The 14,667-nt window shown below is 44.3% G+C and overlaps 1 protein-coding gene across 7 annotated transcripts in view; it reads right to left on the minus strand.

Annotated features, from left to right (window-relative positions):
* LOC139749027 (uncharacterized) overlaps positions 1-14,667 on the minus strand; it is a 326,169-nt gene that overhangs the window by 235,206 nt on the left and 76,296 nt on the right. For all 7 annotated transcript variants that reach the window (XM_071662413.1, XM_071662418.1, XM_071662416.1 and 4 more), the window contains one exon: positions 3,748-3,876. In XM_071662413.1, the coding sequence (XP_071518514.1) occupies positions 3,748-3,849 (102 nt within the window). In that variant the 5' untranslated portion in view covers positions 3,850-3,876. The remainder of the gene's footprint in view (positions 1-3,747; positions 3,877-14,667) is intronic.

A 14,667-nucleotide genomic window follows, 5' to 3' on the forward strand; every position in this document is an offset into this window, starting at 1 on the left:
ACCCTCCTGCATGTTCAGGCCCCGATCACACAAAATCTTTTTCACTCCATCTTTCCACCTCCAATTTGGTCTCCCTCTTCTCCTCGTTCCCTCCACCTCCGACACATATATCCTCTTGGTCAATCTCTCCTCACTCATTCTCTCCATGTGCCCAAACCATTTCAAAACACCCTCTTCTGCTCTCTCAACCACGCTCTTTTTATTTCCACACATCTCTCTTACCCTTACGTTACTTACTCGATCAAACCACCTCACACCACACATTGTCCTCAAACATCTCATTTCCAGCACATCCATCCTCCTGCGCACATCTCTATCCATAGCCCACGCCTCGCAACCATACAACATTGTTGGAATCACTATTCCCTCAAACATACCCATTTTTGCTTTCCGAGATAATGTTCTCGACTTCCACACATTTTTCAAGGCTCCCAAAATTTTCGCCCCCTCCCCCACCCTATGATCCACTTCCGCTTCCATGGTTCCATCCGCTGACAGATCCACTCCCAGATATCTAAAACACTTCACTTCCTCCAGTTTTTCTCCATTCAAACTCACCTCCCAATTGACTTGACCCTCACCCCTACTGTACCTAATAACCTTGCTCTTATTCACATTTACTCTCAACTTTCTTCTTCCACACACTTTACCAAACTCAGTCACCAGCTTCTGCAGTTTCTCACATGAATCAGCCACCAGCGCTGTATCATCAGCGAACAACAACTGACTCACTTCCCAAGCTCTCTCATCCCCAACAGACTTCATACTTGCCCCTCTTTCCAGGACTCTTGCATTTACCTCCCTTACAACCCCATCCATAAACAAATTAAACAACCATGGAGACATCACACACCCCTGCCGCAAACCTACATTCACTGAGAACCAATCACTTTCCTCTCTTCCTACACGTACACATGCCTTACATCCTCGATAAAAACTTTTCACTGCTTCTAACAACTTGCCTCCCACACCATATATTCTTAATACCTTCCACAGAGCATCTCTATCAACTCTATCATATGCCTTCTCCAGATCCATAAATGCTACATACAAATCCATTTGCTTTTCTAAGTATTTCTCACATACATTCTTCAAAGCAAACACCTGATCCACACATCCTCTACCACTTCTGAAACCGCACTGCTCTTCCCCAATCTGATGCTCTGTACATGCCTTCACCCTCTCAATCAATACCCTCCCATATAATTTACCAGGAATACTCAACAAACTTATACCTCTGTAATTTGAGCACTCACTCTTATCCCCTTTGCCTTTGTACAATGGCACTATGCACGCATTCCGCCAATCCTCAGGCACCTCACCATGAGTCATACATACATTAAATAACCTTACCAACCAGTCAACAATACAGTCACCCCCTTTCTTAATAAATTCCACTGCAATACCATCCAAACCTGCTGCCTTGCCGGCTTTCATCTTCCGCAAAGCTTTTACTACCTCTTCTCTGTTTACCAAATCATTTTCCCTAACCCTCTCACTTTGCACACCACCTCGACCAAAACACCCTATATCTGCCACTCTGTCATCAGACACATTCAACAAACCTTCAAAATACTCATTCCATCTCCTTCTCACATCACCGCTACTTGTTATCACCTCCCCATTTACGCCCTTCTATATATATATATATATATATATATATATATATATATATATAGAGAGAGAGAGAGAGAGAGAGAGAGAGAGAGAGAGAGAGAGAGAGAGAGAGGGAGAGAGAGAGAGATAAATAGATAGATAGATAGATAGATAGATAGATAGATAGATAGATAGATAGATATACTCACATAGACACACAGATTGACGAATAAAAACGAAGTAAACAAGGCCCACAGCGAAGGGGGCCTAAGGACAATAAAGGAGAGAACAACAGGGGCGATAATCGACTACTTGAGACCAGCACCAGTTCCGGGGCGAGATAATGCCAGGCCAGCACTCCAAATTTGATTACTCCATTAACGGCTGCGACACACTGGCGGGGGAAGCGTCCTCTCCTCCCCAACCAACTCCCCCACCACCAACCACCGCTTCTCCCGGGCTTTGTTGCGTGTGAGTGTAATTATCTGTTTGTAATTACCTATTTGTACAGGACTGGTGGGTGGGTGGGAGGAGGGAGGTTCTGCACTCGATGGTAAACACAAGAGTATCTACCCAGTACCGGCATATTAGCGAATGACCCACTGGCGTTGGTTATCTCTGACGACTATGACAGAACAATTAGCCCTCGATTCTTAGCACCAGCACAAGACCCTTATCAACCAGACCACGCCACTGCTAAACACCGAACCACGAGTGAAAATCAGAAGCTCACCCCAGCTGCACACTTCAACAACCTGTACTGTAAGAGACCTCCCCACCTCCTCCTCATCATCATCCCACTAGACAAACACCCATCTGAATCCAGCACTCCCCAGACATGTACGTGTTACACTCTCTCGATCTGGGAGCCCTCTATATCTACAACACAACACACGCCGACGCAACATACCACAAGCTTCCCTCATGTCTAAGATACAACAACCATACTCAAAACATGGAAGACTCGCTCTTCAATTGACCTATACACACCTCAAACAGACATGCATACATCTTAAAACTCCCATGTGGACGTGGCTGACTTCCTGAACGCTGTCCTAACGGGCCTCTGGAGAGGGAAGCTAAAAAAGGAAAGGGGGCCAGGTGAGGATAGTCCCTCAAAGGCCCAGTTCTCTGTTCTTAACGCTACCTCGCTAACGCGGAAATGGCGAATAGTTTGAAAGAAAGAAAGAATATATATATATATATATATATATATATATATATATATATATATATATATATATATATATATATATATATATATACACAGCAGTATCATAACTTCCATATATATAAAATCCCTTTTCTTCCAAAATGTCTTGGGCCTCAGTTACATTTCGCATCATGAGAGGAACTCATTCTGCAAACAAGCTCACGTACGTGTTCTTATTTACAGGATCACAGGGGAATACTCCCTGACACACTCACTAGGATTACTGGAATGTATATATATATATATACAAGACGAGAGAGAGAGCGAGAGAGAGACGTGGTGTCTCGTAGGAATTAAGGTAGACCACACTGTGAAAAACAACAATGCCTCTCGAGATTTACATTTCTTTTTTTTCCGAGTGAGAAATTCTCACCTTGAGACGCTGCTGCTGTTGTTAATACTGGGATATCATAGACTCACCTGCCAGGGGGAATGCTGGACCTGGGAGAAAGTGTGAATGAAGACTGATGCATCAGATCAACAAGGCTTGGCTCATTCACTTTCTCCTGTGATGCCTCCTGCCCTCCCTCCCTCTTCCTCTTGGCACTTGCGAACGAAACGCTGCATTCCATCACGCCATGAATGACCTGCTTTATCCCACCATGCCATGAATGAACTACTTCCTTCTATCATTCCAGGAATGAACTACTTCATTCCATCATCCCGCGAGTGAACTACTTCATTCCATGAATGAACTACTTCATTCCATCATCCCACGAGTGAACTACTTCATTCCATGAATGAACTACTTCATTCCATCATCGCATTAGTGAACTACTTCTTTCATTGAATGAACTACTTCATCCCATCATCCCACGAGTGAACTACTTCATTCCATGAACGAACCACTCCATTCCATGAATGAAATACTCCATTCCATGAACGAACTGCTTCATTCCATCATTCCACAACCCAAAACAACTGCGAGAGGTACTTACCAACCACGGAATGGACACTTTCGAGGACCAGAACGATGGTGGGTGATGATGATGATGATAATGATGATGATCTTCATGGTGCACTCGGGTCGAGGAGAACATTGCAGTAACTCCACCTCCTCTAACTACCTGTAATGAGGAGGCAATAAGGACCATTAGACGTGACGGTTACGAACCACGTAATGGTGACGGGAGGACGTGACGAGAATGGTAGTTATGGGACAAGAAACGACAGGGAGGTCTGTTGCGACATCATGAGTACAGAAGGGCCAGCGAAAGTGTGTATGATAACCACAGAGGACAGGATGAGGGAGACGTTTTTATTATGACAATCAGGAGACAGGATGAGGGGAAACGTTTTTTCAGGACAGGATGATAAAACGTTCTTAATAACAACCAGAGAACAAGATGATGGAAACGTTTTTATGTTAACCAGAAAACAGGATGAGGGGAAACGTTTTTTTTCTAAGGCCAGGATGATGGAAGCGTTTTTAATGACAACCTTAGGACGCGATCATGGAAACGTTTTTAAATCATGTGGAACAAAGAGTGTCTGCTTTTGGGACATCATTTTCTCTCCCTTGCCCTGAAGGATCAAGCTGCCCCAGGGTCGTCTTGTGATCACAAACGTCTCACGAAAGAGATAGAGGCAACAACGTTAAGAGCACCGCCCCAGGTCATCTCAGCACATTATAGGTGTATAGACACCACCACCTTCACCTCCTGATCCTATAAGGACAGGCAAAGGATACCAGACACCATCTACACGTCTTGATCCTACCTTTAAACGAGTCTGATGTTCTTTTCACGGATAACAAACATTCTCTCTCTCTCTCTCTCTCTCTCTCTCTCTCTCTCTCTCTCTCTCTCTCTCTCTCTCTCGTTCTCTCGAGTCAGAGAGATCAGTCCTCGGTGCCCCTCGTGGCCAGTGACGGATCATAAACCGCTTGTCGGCAGCGGGTCTGAGAGAGAGTACACAGCAGTCCACACGGCGTCGGGTAATTTATGCTGGACGCGTTACAGTTAGATTGCTGGTCGAACAGACATTCCAATTTGGAATGTCTGCCCTGATGATCATTTTCATCCTAATGAGCACAAATACCTTCATACTAATGAACAGTTTGGGGGGGGAGAGAGAGAAAAAGAATGAGACTTTCAAAATAATTTCTCGAAAACACAAATACGCTCAAACTTATCTACATTTATACACAAATACATCCACTAATTCTCGAAGAAAAAGGGTGAGAAGGGACAGTATTTACTCTGCTTCTTTCTCAAGACGCAAGCAGAGGTGGTGGTGGACCACTGTAACCAACACGTAACCACTGTGACATCGACCAATCGTTAACGGATCTTCTTATCATCTGGTCAGGTGCTAGCAAGGCCAATTGGCCCATAGAGTTGTTTCTGTCCGTCCGTCCGTGTGTGTGTGTGTGTGTGTGTGTGTGTGTGTGTGTGTGTGTGTGTTGCAAAGTGAAACCAGTCATGAGTCCTCTCTCTCTCTCTCTCTCTCTCTCTCTCTCTCTCTCTCTCTCTCTCTCTCTCTCTCTCTCTCTCTCTCTCTCTCTCATAACCAAAAGATCAGTGCTTGCTCAGAGGACCTGCAGTATTCGAGATCTCTCAAGAGTGGTCGCCACCTGTCTTGTGTACCGTGCACTGAATATTCTCTGTTCCTCGTGCATTGAATATTCTCTGCTCCTCGTGCACTGAATATTCTCTGCTCCTCATGCATTGAATATTCTCTGCTCCTCGTGCATTGAATATTCTATGCTCGTCGTGCAGTGAATATTCTTTGCTCGTCGTGCACTGAATATTCTTTAATCCTGGTGTACTCGATATTCTTTGCTCCTCCTCGTCTACTAAATATCCTTTGCCCCTCGTGCACCGACCCCTGAAAATAAATATCTGGCTTCACGTTGCGAATATCCAACAGAGGATTTTCCCTACTCTAACGCGGGAGGGGCGGGGGGGGGGGGTGGGGGGATTCCGCAAATCCCGATACTATAATTGGGAGGATTTGAGGTAAATAAAAAGGATTTACCTGATAAGTCTCAATCCTAATGCGGCATCCGAGGGGGAATAAGGACTGATGATTCCGTTTTATATTTGGTGAAATGTACGTCTGGTGATCGCGTCCGTCCGTCAACAGTACGTGATGGGACTGTTGTTCAAGTGGATATCTTGACAGCACTTCTAACAGTGGGTATGTGAGGCTCTTCTGGCTATCTTGACAGCTATTCCAACAGTGGGTATGTGAGGCTCTTCTGGCTATCTTGACAGCTATTCCATCAGTGGGTATGTGAGGCTCTTCTGGCTATCTTGACAGCTATTCCAACAGTGGGTATGTGAGGCTCTTCTGGCTATCTTGACAGCTATTCCAACAGTGGGTATGTGAGGCTCTTCTGGCTATCTTGACAGCTATTCCAACAGTGGGTATGTGAGGCTCTTCTGGCTATCTTGACAGCTATTCCAACAGTGGGTATGTGAGGCTCTTCTGGCTATCTTGACAGCTATTCCAACAGTGGGTATGTGAGGCTCTTCTGGCTATCTTGACAGCTATTCCAACAGTGGGTATGTGAGGCTCTTCTGGCTATCTTGACAGCTATTCCAACAGTGGGTATGTGAGGCTCTTCTGGCTATCTTGACAGCTATTCCAACAGTGGGTATGTGAGGCTCTTCTGGCTATCTTGACAGCTATTCCAACAGTGGGTATGTGAGGCTCTTCTGGCTATCTTGACAGCTATTCCAACAGTGGGTATGTGAGGCTCTTCTGGCTATCTTGACAGCTATTCCAACAGTGGGTATGTGAGGCTCTTCTGGCTATCTTGACAGCTATTCCAACAGGAGGTACGCCCGGCTCTGTTTTTCTATCTTGAAAGCCCTTTCATCACCAGGTACGCGAGTAATCTTCTATCTCCTGGCTATCTTGACAGCCATTTTCAACCGAGCGTATTTCAGTAACCATCCAGCTGCTATCTTGACCGGCTGCTTACCATCAGTAAACACCGGAGTATTCGTCAGTCTTGACTGGCCTGGCACGTCATTAACTGACCACAACAGAATAATGACCTGGCTCTCATCCTCACTCTTCCGTCAGCGGTAGAAACAGAACCACACGGTCTGCTTTGGCTGTTATGAAGGCAGTTCCACCTGGCTGTTATCTTAGTGCAGGGCGTTCGACACGGGTCTCCTAGGGTAACATGCAACTCCAGCATGGTACGAGATGAGGCTCCCAGCCACAGAGGAAGGAAGGAAGGAAGGAGGGGAGGGAAGTGGCGGACATGTTTTTGCTAAAGAGTGAACCAGTCCTTGGCGTATCCCCAGGCCACTGAGGGGCTAAGAGATTGTGACTAAAGCAGGTCTTTAGTCTTTAAACACACACGCACACACACACACACACACAGAAACACACACAAAGACGTACCTATACAACAACTATGCACTTTCTCTCTCTCTCTCTCTCTCTCTCTCTCTCTCTCTCTCTCTCTCTCTCTCTCTCTCTCTCTGGCGCGCACATTCCCCGTCGAGTATTTCACGCGGGGACACAGACAGCGAGGAGGGAGGAGGAGGAGCAGGAGGAGGCTGGATGGTCGGGCTCAAGGCGTCGAAGCCAACGTGAAGAATGCGTTGGTTCGCATTATCTGGACCGCCAGCTTTCCTGACAGTTATTTCCTTCAGTAGCCTGATACCTTGGGGATTTACGCCCATGTATGCGAGTTGTGGCTCCCCGAGTTGTAAGGCAGCCAATGAAGTTACAAGAACTTTATATATATATATACACACACACACACATATATCACTATCATGATCCTAATTGCTCTAGGACCATTCTAAAGGTTCATGCAATCCCAAGGTTGCGCTACTCCCAGTAGCAGGGGAAGTAGTTCTTCGACGAGACTGCACAGACAGTGAGACAGCCCTCGCAAAAGGGGACTGATAACAGTCAGTGTAGCTAATGAGCGAGGGATAGACCCCTTGAAGAAGCTGTGTCCATTAACAATGACGTTCATACGACACAAGGAATATGTACTCAAGACGACGGTGATGTATATAGTAGCGGGTAAATGTATATAGTAGCTCCAGAGAGGGCGAAATATGTATAGTTTGGGCCAGAAGGATGCTGAACAGCAAGGCAGAGTTGCACAGCTCTGGAGGTATGCCACAGACGAGACCAGGAGAATGTGGCAGAGAAATCATTTGTTGACGATGAAGATGATGCAGGAAATACATTTGAATGATGATGATGGAGATAAGATACGATGAAAAGCACTGTCACAAGAAAGTAATGAAACAAGTTTATACCTGGTGGTCAACTAAAGTCCACATTCTTGACAAAATGCTTGCTAACACGACCATAAAAACAATCGACAAATCACATAAAAAACAGTGAAAGAGAAATATTGCGTTGGATATAAAAAGAAACACCAAAGAGGTTAAGGAAAAAAAACATTTTAAGGATGAAAAGAGATTTTAGGGGTAAAAAACAGATTTTAGGGGAAAACATATTTTAAGGGTAAAAAATCTTTAGGGGTAAAAAAAAAGATTTTAGGATAAAAAAAGATTTTAGGGGTAAAAAGATTTTAGAGAAAAAAAGATTTAATGGGTAAAAACAGATTTTAAGGGTAAAAAAAAAGCAGATTTTAGGGAAAAAAAACCCAGATTTGGGGGTAAGAGGAAAAAAAGATTCTAAACGAGAGTGTGAGAGAGAGAGAGAGAGAGAGAGAGAGAGAGAGAGAGAGAGAGAGAGAGAGAGAGAGAGAGAGAGAGAGAGAGGAGAGTCGTGGGGGAGAGAATGTGTTTTTGATGACGGGAGAGGACGGGGCAGAATTAGTATAATGTTACCATTCCACTGGGCAGGCTTGGGGGGAGACTAGGGGAGTGTGGAATGAATGAACCACACACACACACACACACACACACACACACACACACTCTCTCTCTCTCTCTCTCTCTCTCTCTCTCTCTCTCTCTCCCTTGGGAACCTGATGCGCTCAACATGAGGTAAATCTGCACCTCATTTCCTAAGCATTAGGAGGTAATCTGGTATACTCAGGGGGGTGGGGTGGGGGGGGGAGGTCAATGGAGGTAATTTGGTGTACCGGGGAGGTAATTTGGTGTACCGGGGAGGTAATTTGGTAAACTGGGAGGTTAATGGAGGTAATTTGGTGTACCGGGAGGTAATTTGGTAAACTGAGAGGTTAATGGAGGTAATTTGGTGTACCGGGGAGGTAATTTGGTAAACTGGGAGGTTAATGGAGGTAATTTGGTTTACCGTGAGGGTAATCTGGTATACTGGGAGATATACTGGTATAGTGGGGGGGGGGCTTAATTTGGTATAGTGGGAGGTCTATTGACATACCAGTGAGGTACTCTGGTATACCGGAATGTATGTTTGATATAGCATGATATATAATTAAGCAGTAGTGAGGCAGTTAGTGTGAGGTACTTTGTATTTCATGAGGTAATTTAGTATCTAGTGAGGGTAACTTGAATATCGTGACGTAGTCTAGTAGTATCTAACATATCTTGTGAGGTAATTCAACATATCATGAGACAGTTCATTATCTAGTGAGGTAATTTAATCTATCTATCTTGTGAGGTAATTCAACATGAGACAGTTCATTATCTAGTGAGGTAATTTAATCTATCTATCTTGGGAGGTAATTCAACATATCATGAGACAGTTCATTATCTAGTGAGGTAATTTAACATATCTATCTTGTGAGGTAATTCAACATACCATGAGACAGTTCATTATCTAGTGAGGTAATTTAACATATCTATCTTGTGAGGTAATTCAACATACCATGAGACAGTTCATTATCTAGTGAGATGACATATCTAATATATCTTGTTATGTAATCAAATATATCATGAGACAGTTCATTATCTAGTGAGGTAACTTAAAATCCAATGAGGTATTATAGTATACCAAGAAGTAGTTTAGTATACTGTGAGGTAGTTCATTATCTAGTGAGGTAACCTAGTACATACGGAAGTAGTTCAGCATCTAAATAGATAACTTAATACAACGTGAGGTAAATCAATCAATAATGAGGTACTCTAATACATCTTGAGGTAATTAACTCTGGTTTACCTGTATCAACAGGCATGTCAACGCAAATATATGCAAATAATATTACTGTTGCTACTACAGAAATTATAATAATCATCATAGCAGAAGTACTACTACCACTACTACTACTACTACTACTGCTACTACTACTACTACTACTACTACTACTACTACTACTGCTACTACTACTCCTACTACTACTGCTAATACTACTACTACTACTACTACTACTACTACTGCTACTACTACTACTACTACTACTACTACTACTACTACTGCTAATAATAATAATAAAAATAATAATAATAATAATAATAATAACAATAATAATAATAAGAGCAATAATCTAATAATAATGACATAAATGATAATAATAATGATCCATCAGTTCATTACTAAAACGTTGACCAAAGACAAAATGCGCTTTGAGCCTATAATAAATACAAAGCCACAACACTTGTCTTTGGAATCAACATCACATAACTTACAACCAAAATCACATCTAGACACGAGAGAGCTGCCAGAGGTCACTGGTGAAAATAAATCTTACATATGGGATGGTTGGCCCTTGTACGACCTGTCCTGTATCTGATGGGGGGTAACACCTGGTGTGCCTGGTACTCGAGTGTGTGTTGTGTGGCCGTGGACGATGAACTGGTACTAGTGAGAGGCAACAGGTAGAAGTGACCAGGATGGTTACGACTGCCCTTTTTGAAACACACACAAGTCACATCTTTGTATGTTTCTAGCTCATGCTGGATCTAAAGCTTACTCTGGTGTATAGATTGAGAGACTATAGATAGATAGATGATAGATAGAGATAGATATAGATAGATAGATATGATGACAAGATCACAGTCTATGTAAACCCACGCGCCAGATAACACAGAAACAGAGAAAGAATATTGGAGTGTGTTTGTTTGTTTGTGTTTGTGTGTGTGTGTGTGTGTGTGTGTGTGTGTGTGTGTGTGTGTGTTTTCCCAGTTTACTTCGCCTCAAGAAACACAGGAATATCGCGTCACTGTTCACAAGCAAACCTCAGTCACATCCAATCCCTCTGGCTCTCTGTGACTCTCCCCAGCGTGGAAGAGAGAGAGAGAGGAAACACACACACACACACACACACACACACACACACACACACACACACACACACAGAGCCATCTCTCCACCAGACCTAATTTGAATCGAGTGTAAACATACATTTCCATTCAACATTACAAAGAGCCTCTGTTCACTGAATGGCTTCATAAAAGGAACAAAAATATATACAGCAAATTGCAATGCCGTATGTTCATACAAATTCTATTCTTTTTTCCTCTCTCCATGAGCAATGAGGCGCACGCACACACACATTCACAGATGATTTTCTTTTATTCTTTTTCCTTTTTTTCGAACAACAGATTTCTTTTTTTTTTATATATATTCTTTAAGTATGGGGGAAATATAGACTTGTTCGTGCCGGCTCTTCTATATGCGTGTATGTGCCATCATTTGTGTGTGTGTGTGTGTGTGTGTGTGTGTGTGTGTGTGTGCTTCTGTACTTGTGTATGTATTTGTGTATGTATATCCATACATCTGTATACGAGGGTGTACGTTACGAAAGGTGCCGTATTTCATTCACGTAGTTTTCACCTTCAAAAAAAGACCCCTCGAGCTCTACAGTGAAGTCCACCAAGGAGCAGTTCTTTCTCCAACCCTTCACATTCTCTCCCTACATGACCTCCCGTCACCTCCTGCAGATCACAGTGTTAAAATCTCCAGGTAATCAAATGGCTCTACGGTCACATCACAGCACCCCCGACGCAATGTAATCAAGCAGCAAGCAAGCAACACTCCATCAAGTGATTAATTCACACTCTCGCTCGTAAACTCAATACCTGCTGCATCCTCTCAGAACTCCACCCATCACTGTATTAATCCGCGACAGACGTGAGTGCAAGTTGCGATCTCCTATAATCATCCAGAGTGGTCAATCATTTCTAAACAACAAAACTCATGCCATGACAGTTACAAGAATACGCACACACATACATATAAGACATCCAGAAAAAATCAACAACGGGCCATAAATTATTCAAATGCATTTAGAACACTTACTGGCACCAGTCCAAAGCGAAAAAAAAAAGCCTTTCAGTATCTTCCATCAAACACTTCATCCACTCCAACCCTAACTACACGTCATCTACCTAGTGTCTAAAACAAAAGGCAGGTCATTCACGTCCTCAAAATTTTATAAATACTTTCCCCTTGTCTTTTCTTTTTCAGCCTCAAAATTTCTGTCTTTATTTCAATTAAGAACTCGGAACAATGACCGGTTGCCCGATACCCACAAGCCTCCAACACCTGCACTAGTAAACATGAACACATTCAATAGAGCATCACCTCAATATTCTCGGCACTCGGTCCTTTGCAACGGGACTAAATCCCTTTTACCCAAACCTTTTTCCTGACCAATCACATATACCACCAAGCAGAAATGGAAATCTTATCTATGTATCAAACTTCAGTACTCTATACTTTCAAGACACACTGCATATACAAGATTGCTAAATAGTTTAGATGTGACGGAGGAAACGATCCATTATGCTGTTCAAGGTGGGATGAGACATTTCTGTTTACATCTGGAGCAAGAGAAAGGCGGGTACGAACAGTGCAGGGAACAGCAAAGGAACAGCAAGGGAACAACAGGGCAGCGTTGTCGCTGGCTGGCGTCCACCTCTGCTCGCTACCAATGTTCTATGATGAGTCTCTCTCTCTCTCTCTCTCTCTCTCTCTCTCTCTCTCTCTCTCTCTCTCTCTCTCCTCTTTGTTATGGACGGCCATGATAGTACACAATTTGCATCCTCTCTCTCTTCTTTTTTTTTTTTTTTCAACATGTGGTTCATTTGCATATTTGTGTGTTAATTCCGTGTTTCTATTATGACCAGGATGGAGTTCTGGACGAGGCGGAGGACGCAGCAAAACCGTGATTCATTGTTTAATTCTGCTACAGACTCTGATTACCCCGGGGCACAGAATCCCCCTATGTGTGTCACAGTCAAACGTGGGGTGTGGGGAGAAGAAAAGAAATCTCTTCCATTTTCAAATAGTGGAACAATATGAAGCATCGCTCGCCTATCAGATTTTCAGGAAATAAATTAAATTATCTTGGCTCTCGTTCGGCTCATAATTTTGAGGTGCCATAAAGTTTCGTTGGCTTTAAATCCTTCCGGTCGAAGGATTTCTTTTAAACAGCCACCTTGGAAATAGAGATAGCGTCCTAAAGTCTAATGTATGGTAAATCTACGGCTGCCATCATGACAAGGTGTGGCCCCCCCAGTCATGGCCATATCAAACCAGCTAGTCGTCACATGATAACGTTTCTGTGATCACATACCATGGTATCAACCTCCCCAAACACTGTACTTTACGCACGGTACAACTTGGCCTGTCTACCTTCCCCTTCCTCCATCTTCTACAAACTCGTCGTCTCGAACCCCGAGTTGGATTTCGGTAACCTCTTTAACGCATACATGAGGTGGTTTAGCCTCGTCTTCATCCACAGGAGAATGCGAACAGGGGACATGACTCTCTCTCTCTCTCTCTCTCTCTCTCTCTCTCTCTCTCTCTCTCTCTCTCTCTCTCTCTCTCTCTCTTGTGACGTGTTATAGTGCCGACCTCAAGTCGCCCCCAACCCCACCCCACCCCCTCCCCTAAGTCACCCCTCCCCCAACACCACGTCATGTCAGTGGATCTCCCCCGCCACCAGAGAGGTAACACCACCCCCCCCCCCCCCCCAACGATGGTTGCGTCTTGGCCTAACTAGCATCACTGGTTGTAACCTTCCCTGGACCTCATTAGCTCTCGACACGACGCTGGTGCCAAATGGGGGTCGTCAAACTACTCGAGCACGACGGTACGACCCTTAAAGACGATGATGTGTGAGGCCCTTGGATATAACATGGGCGTAACGATTGAACAAGCTCTTGATATTAGGGTCAAAGACCTTTTAAGTCACTCGTTAGGGCTGTTCCACTCGCCATTCCCAAGGACTTAACGACCAAGTACTTCCTCAAGCGCATTCACAAACTCTATCGGCCGAGACGCCCTTCTGCCAGCCAGGGTGAGGAGATAAGGCTGATAGGTAGATAGGCAGGCGGGGGGGGGAGTACCTACGACGAGTATGTACCGCTGGGTATGGCCACCGCGTAGCGCTCACCGCTGGAAAAATAAGAGTTGTGAGAGTTCCCTGTTGTTCAATGTTGATGTGTGTTTGTGAGAGAGAGAGAGAGAGAGAGAGAGAGAGAGAGAGAGAGAGAGAGAGAGAGAGAGAGAGAGAGAGAGAGAGAGACAGACAGACAGACAGACAGAGGCTAGCAGGCTACAGTGCTGCTATGGTACATGGAGGCAATAATAAGGGTCAGCTGTGGTATCAGGAGGGGGTGTTCGTGCTGGTCAACAGAGGTTATGAACTTTTTGAGGACGCTGGATACAAACTTGACCCCTCCTCCTCCTCCTCCTTCCTCCTCTTCCTCGCCTGGCCCCCAGCGACGCGCACGCCACCAAAGGTCACGGCGCTCTCGCTCAAGCAGGGAAGGTCATCTATCTCTCTGTGAAAAAGGTCATCAAAACAGGTACTACAGTAGCAGTGGTATCAACACACCCGCTAGTCCAGCTCGAACCATCACTTAGCACCACCAATTATCACCATCACTGCCGCTTCCTAGCATACCCTCTCGCCATCACCATCTCCATCACTGGCCACCCATCTCCACCACCACCACGACCATCATCTCTTCGCCATCAATACTGCGATGGGCCATTACAACTAACATACCATCACCACAACAAAAATACCACAA

Source organism: Panulirus ornatus, chromosome 6 (assembly GCF_036320965.1).
Source record: "Panulirus ornatus isolate Po-2019 chromosome 6, ASM3632096v1, whole genome shotgun sequence".
Lineage (NCBI taxonomy): Eukaryota > Metazoa > Arthropoda > Malacostraca > Decapoda > Palinuridae > Panulirus > Panulirus ornatus.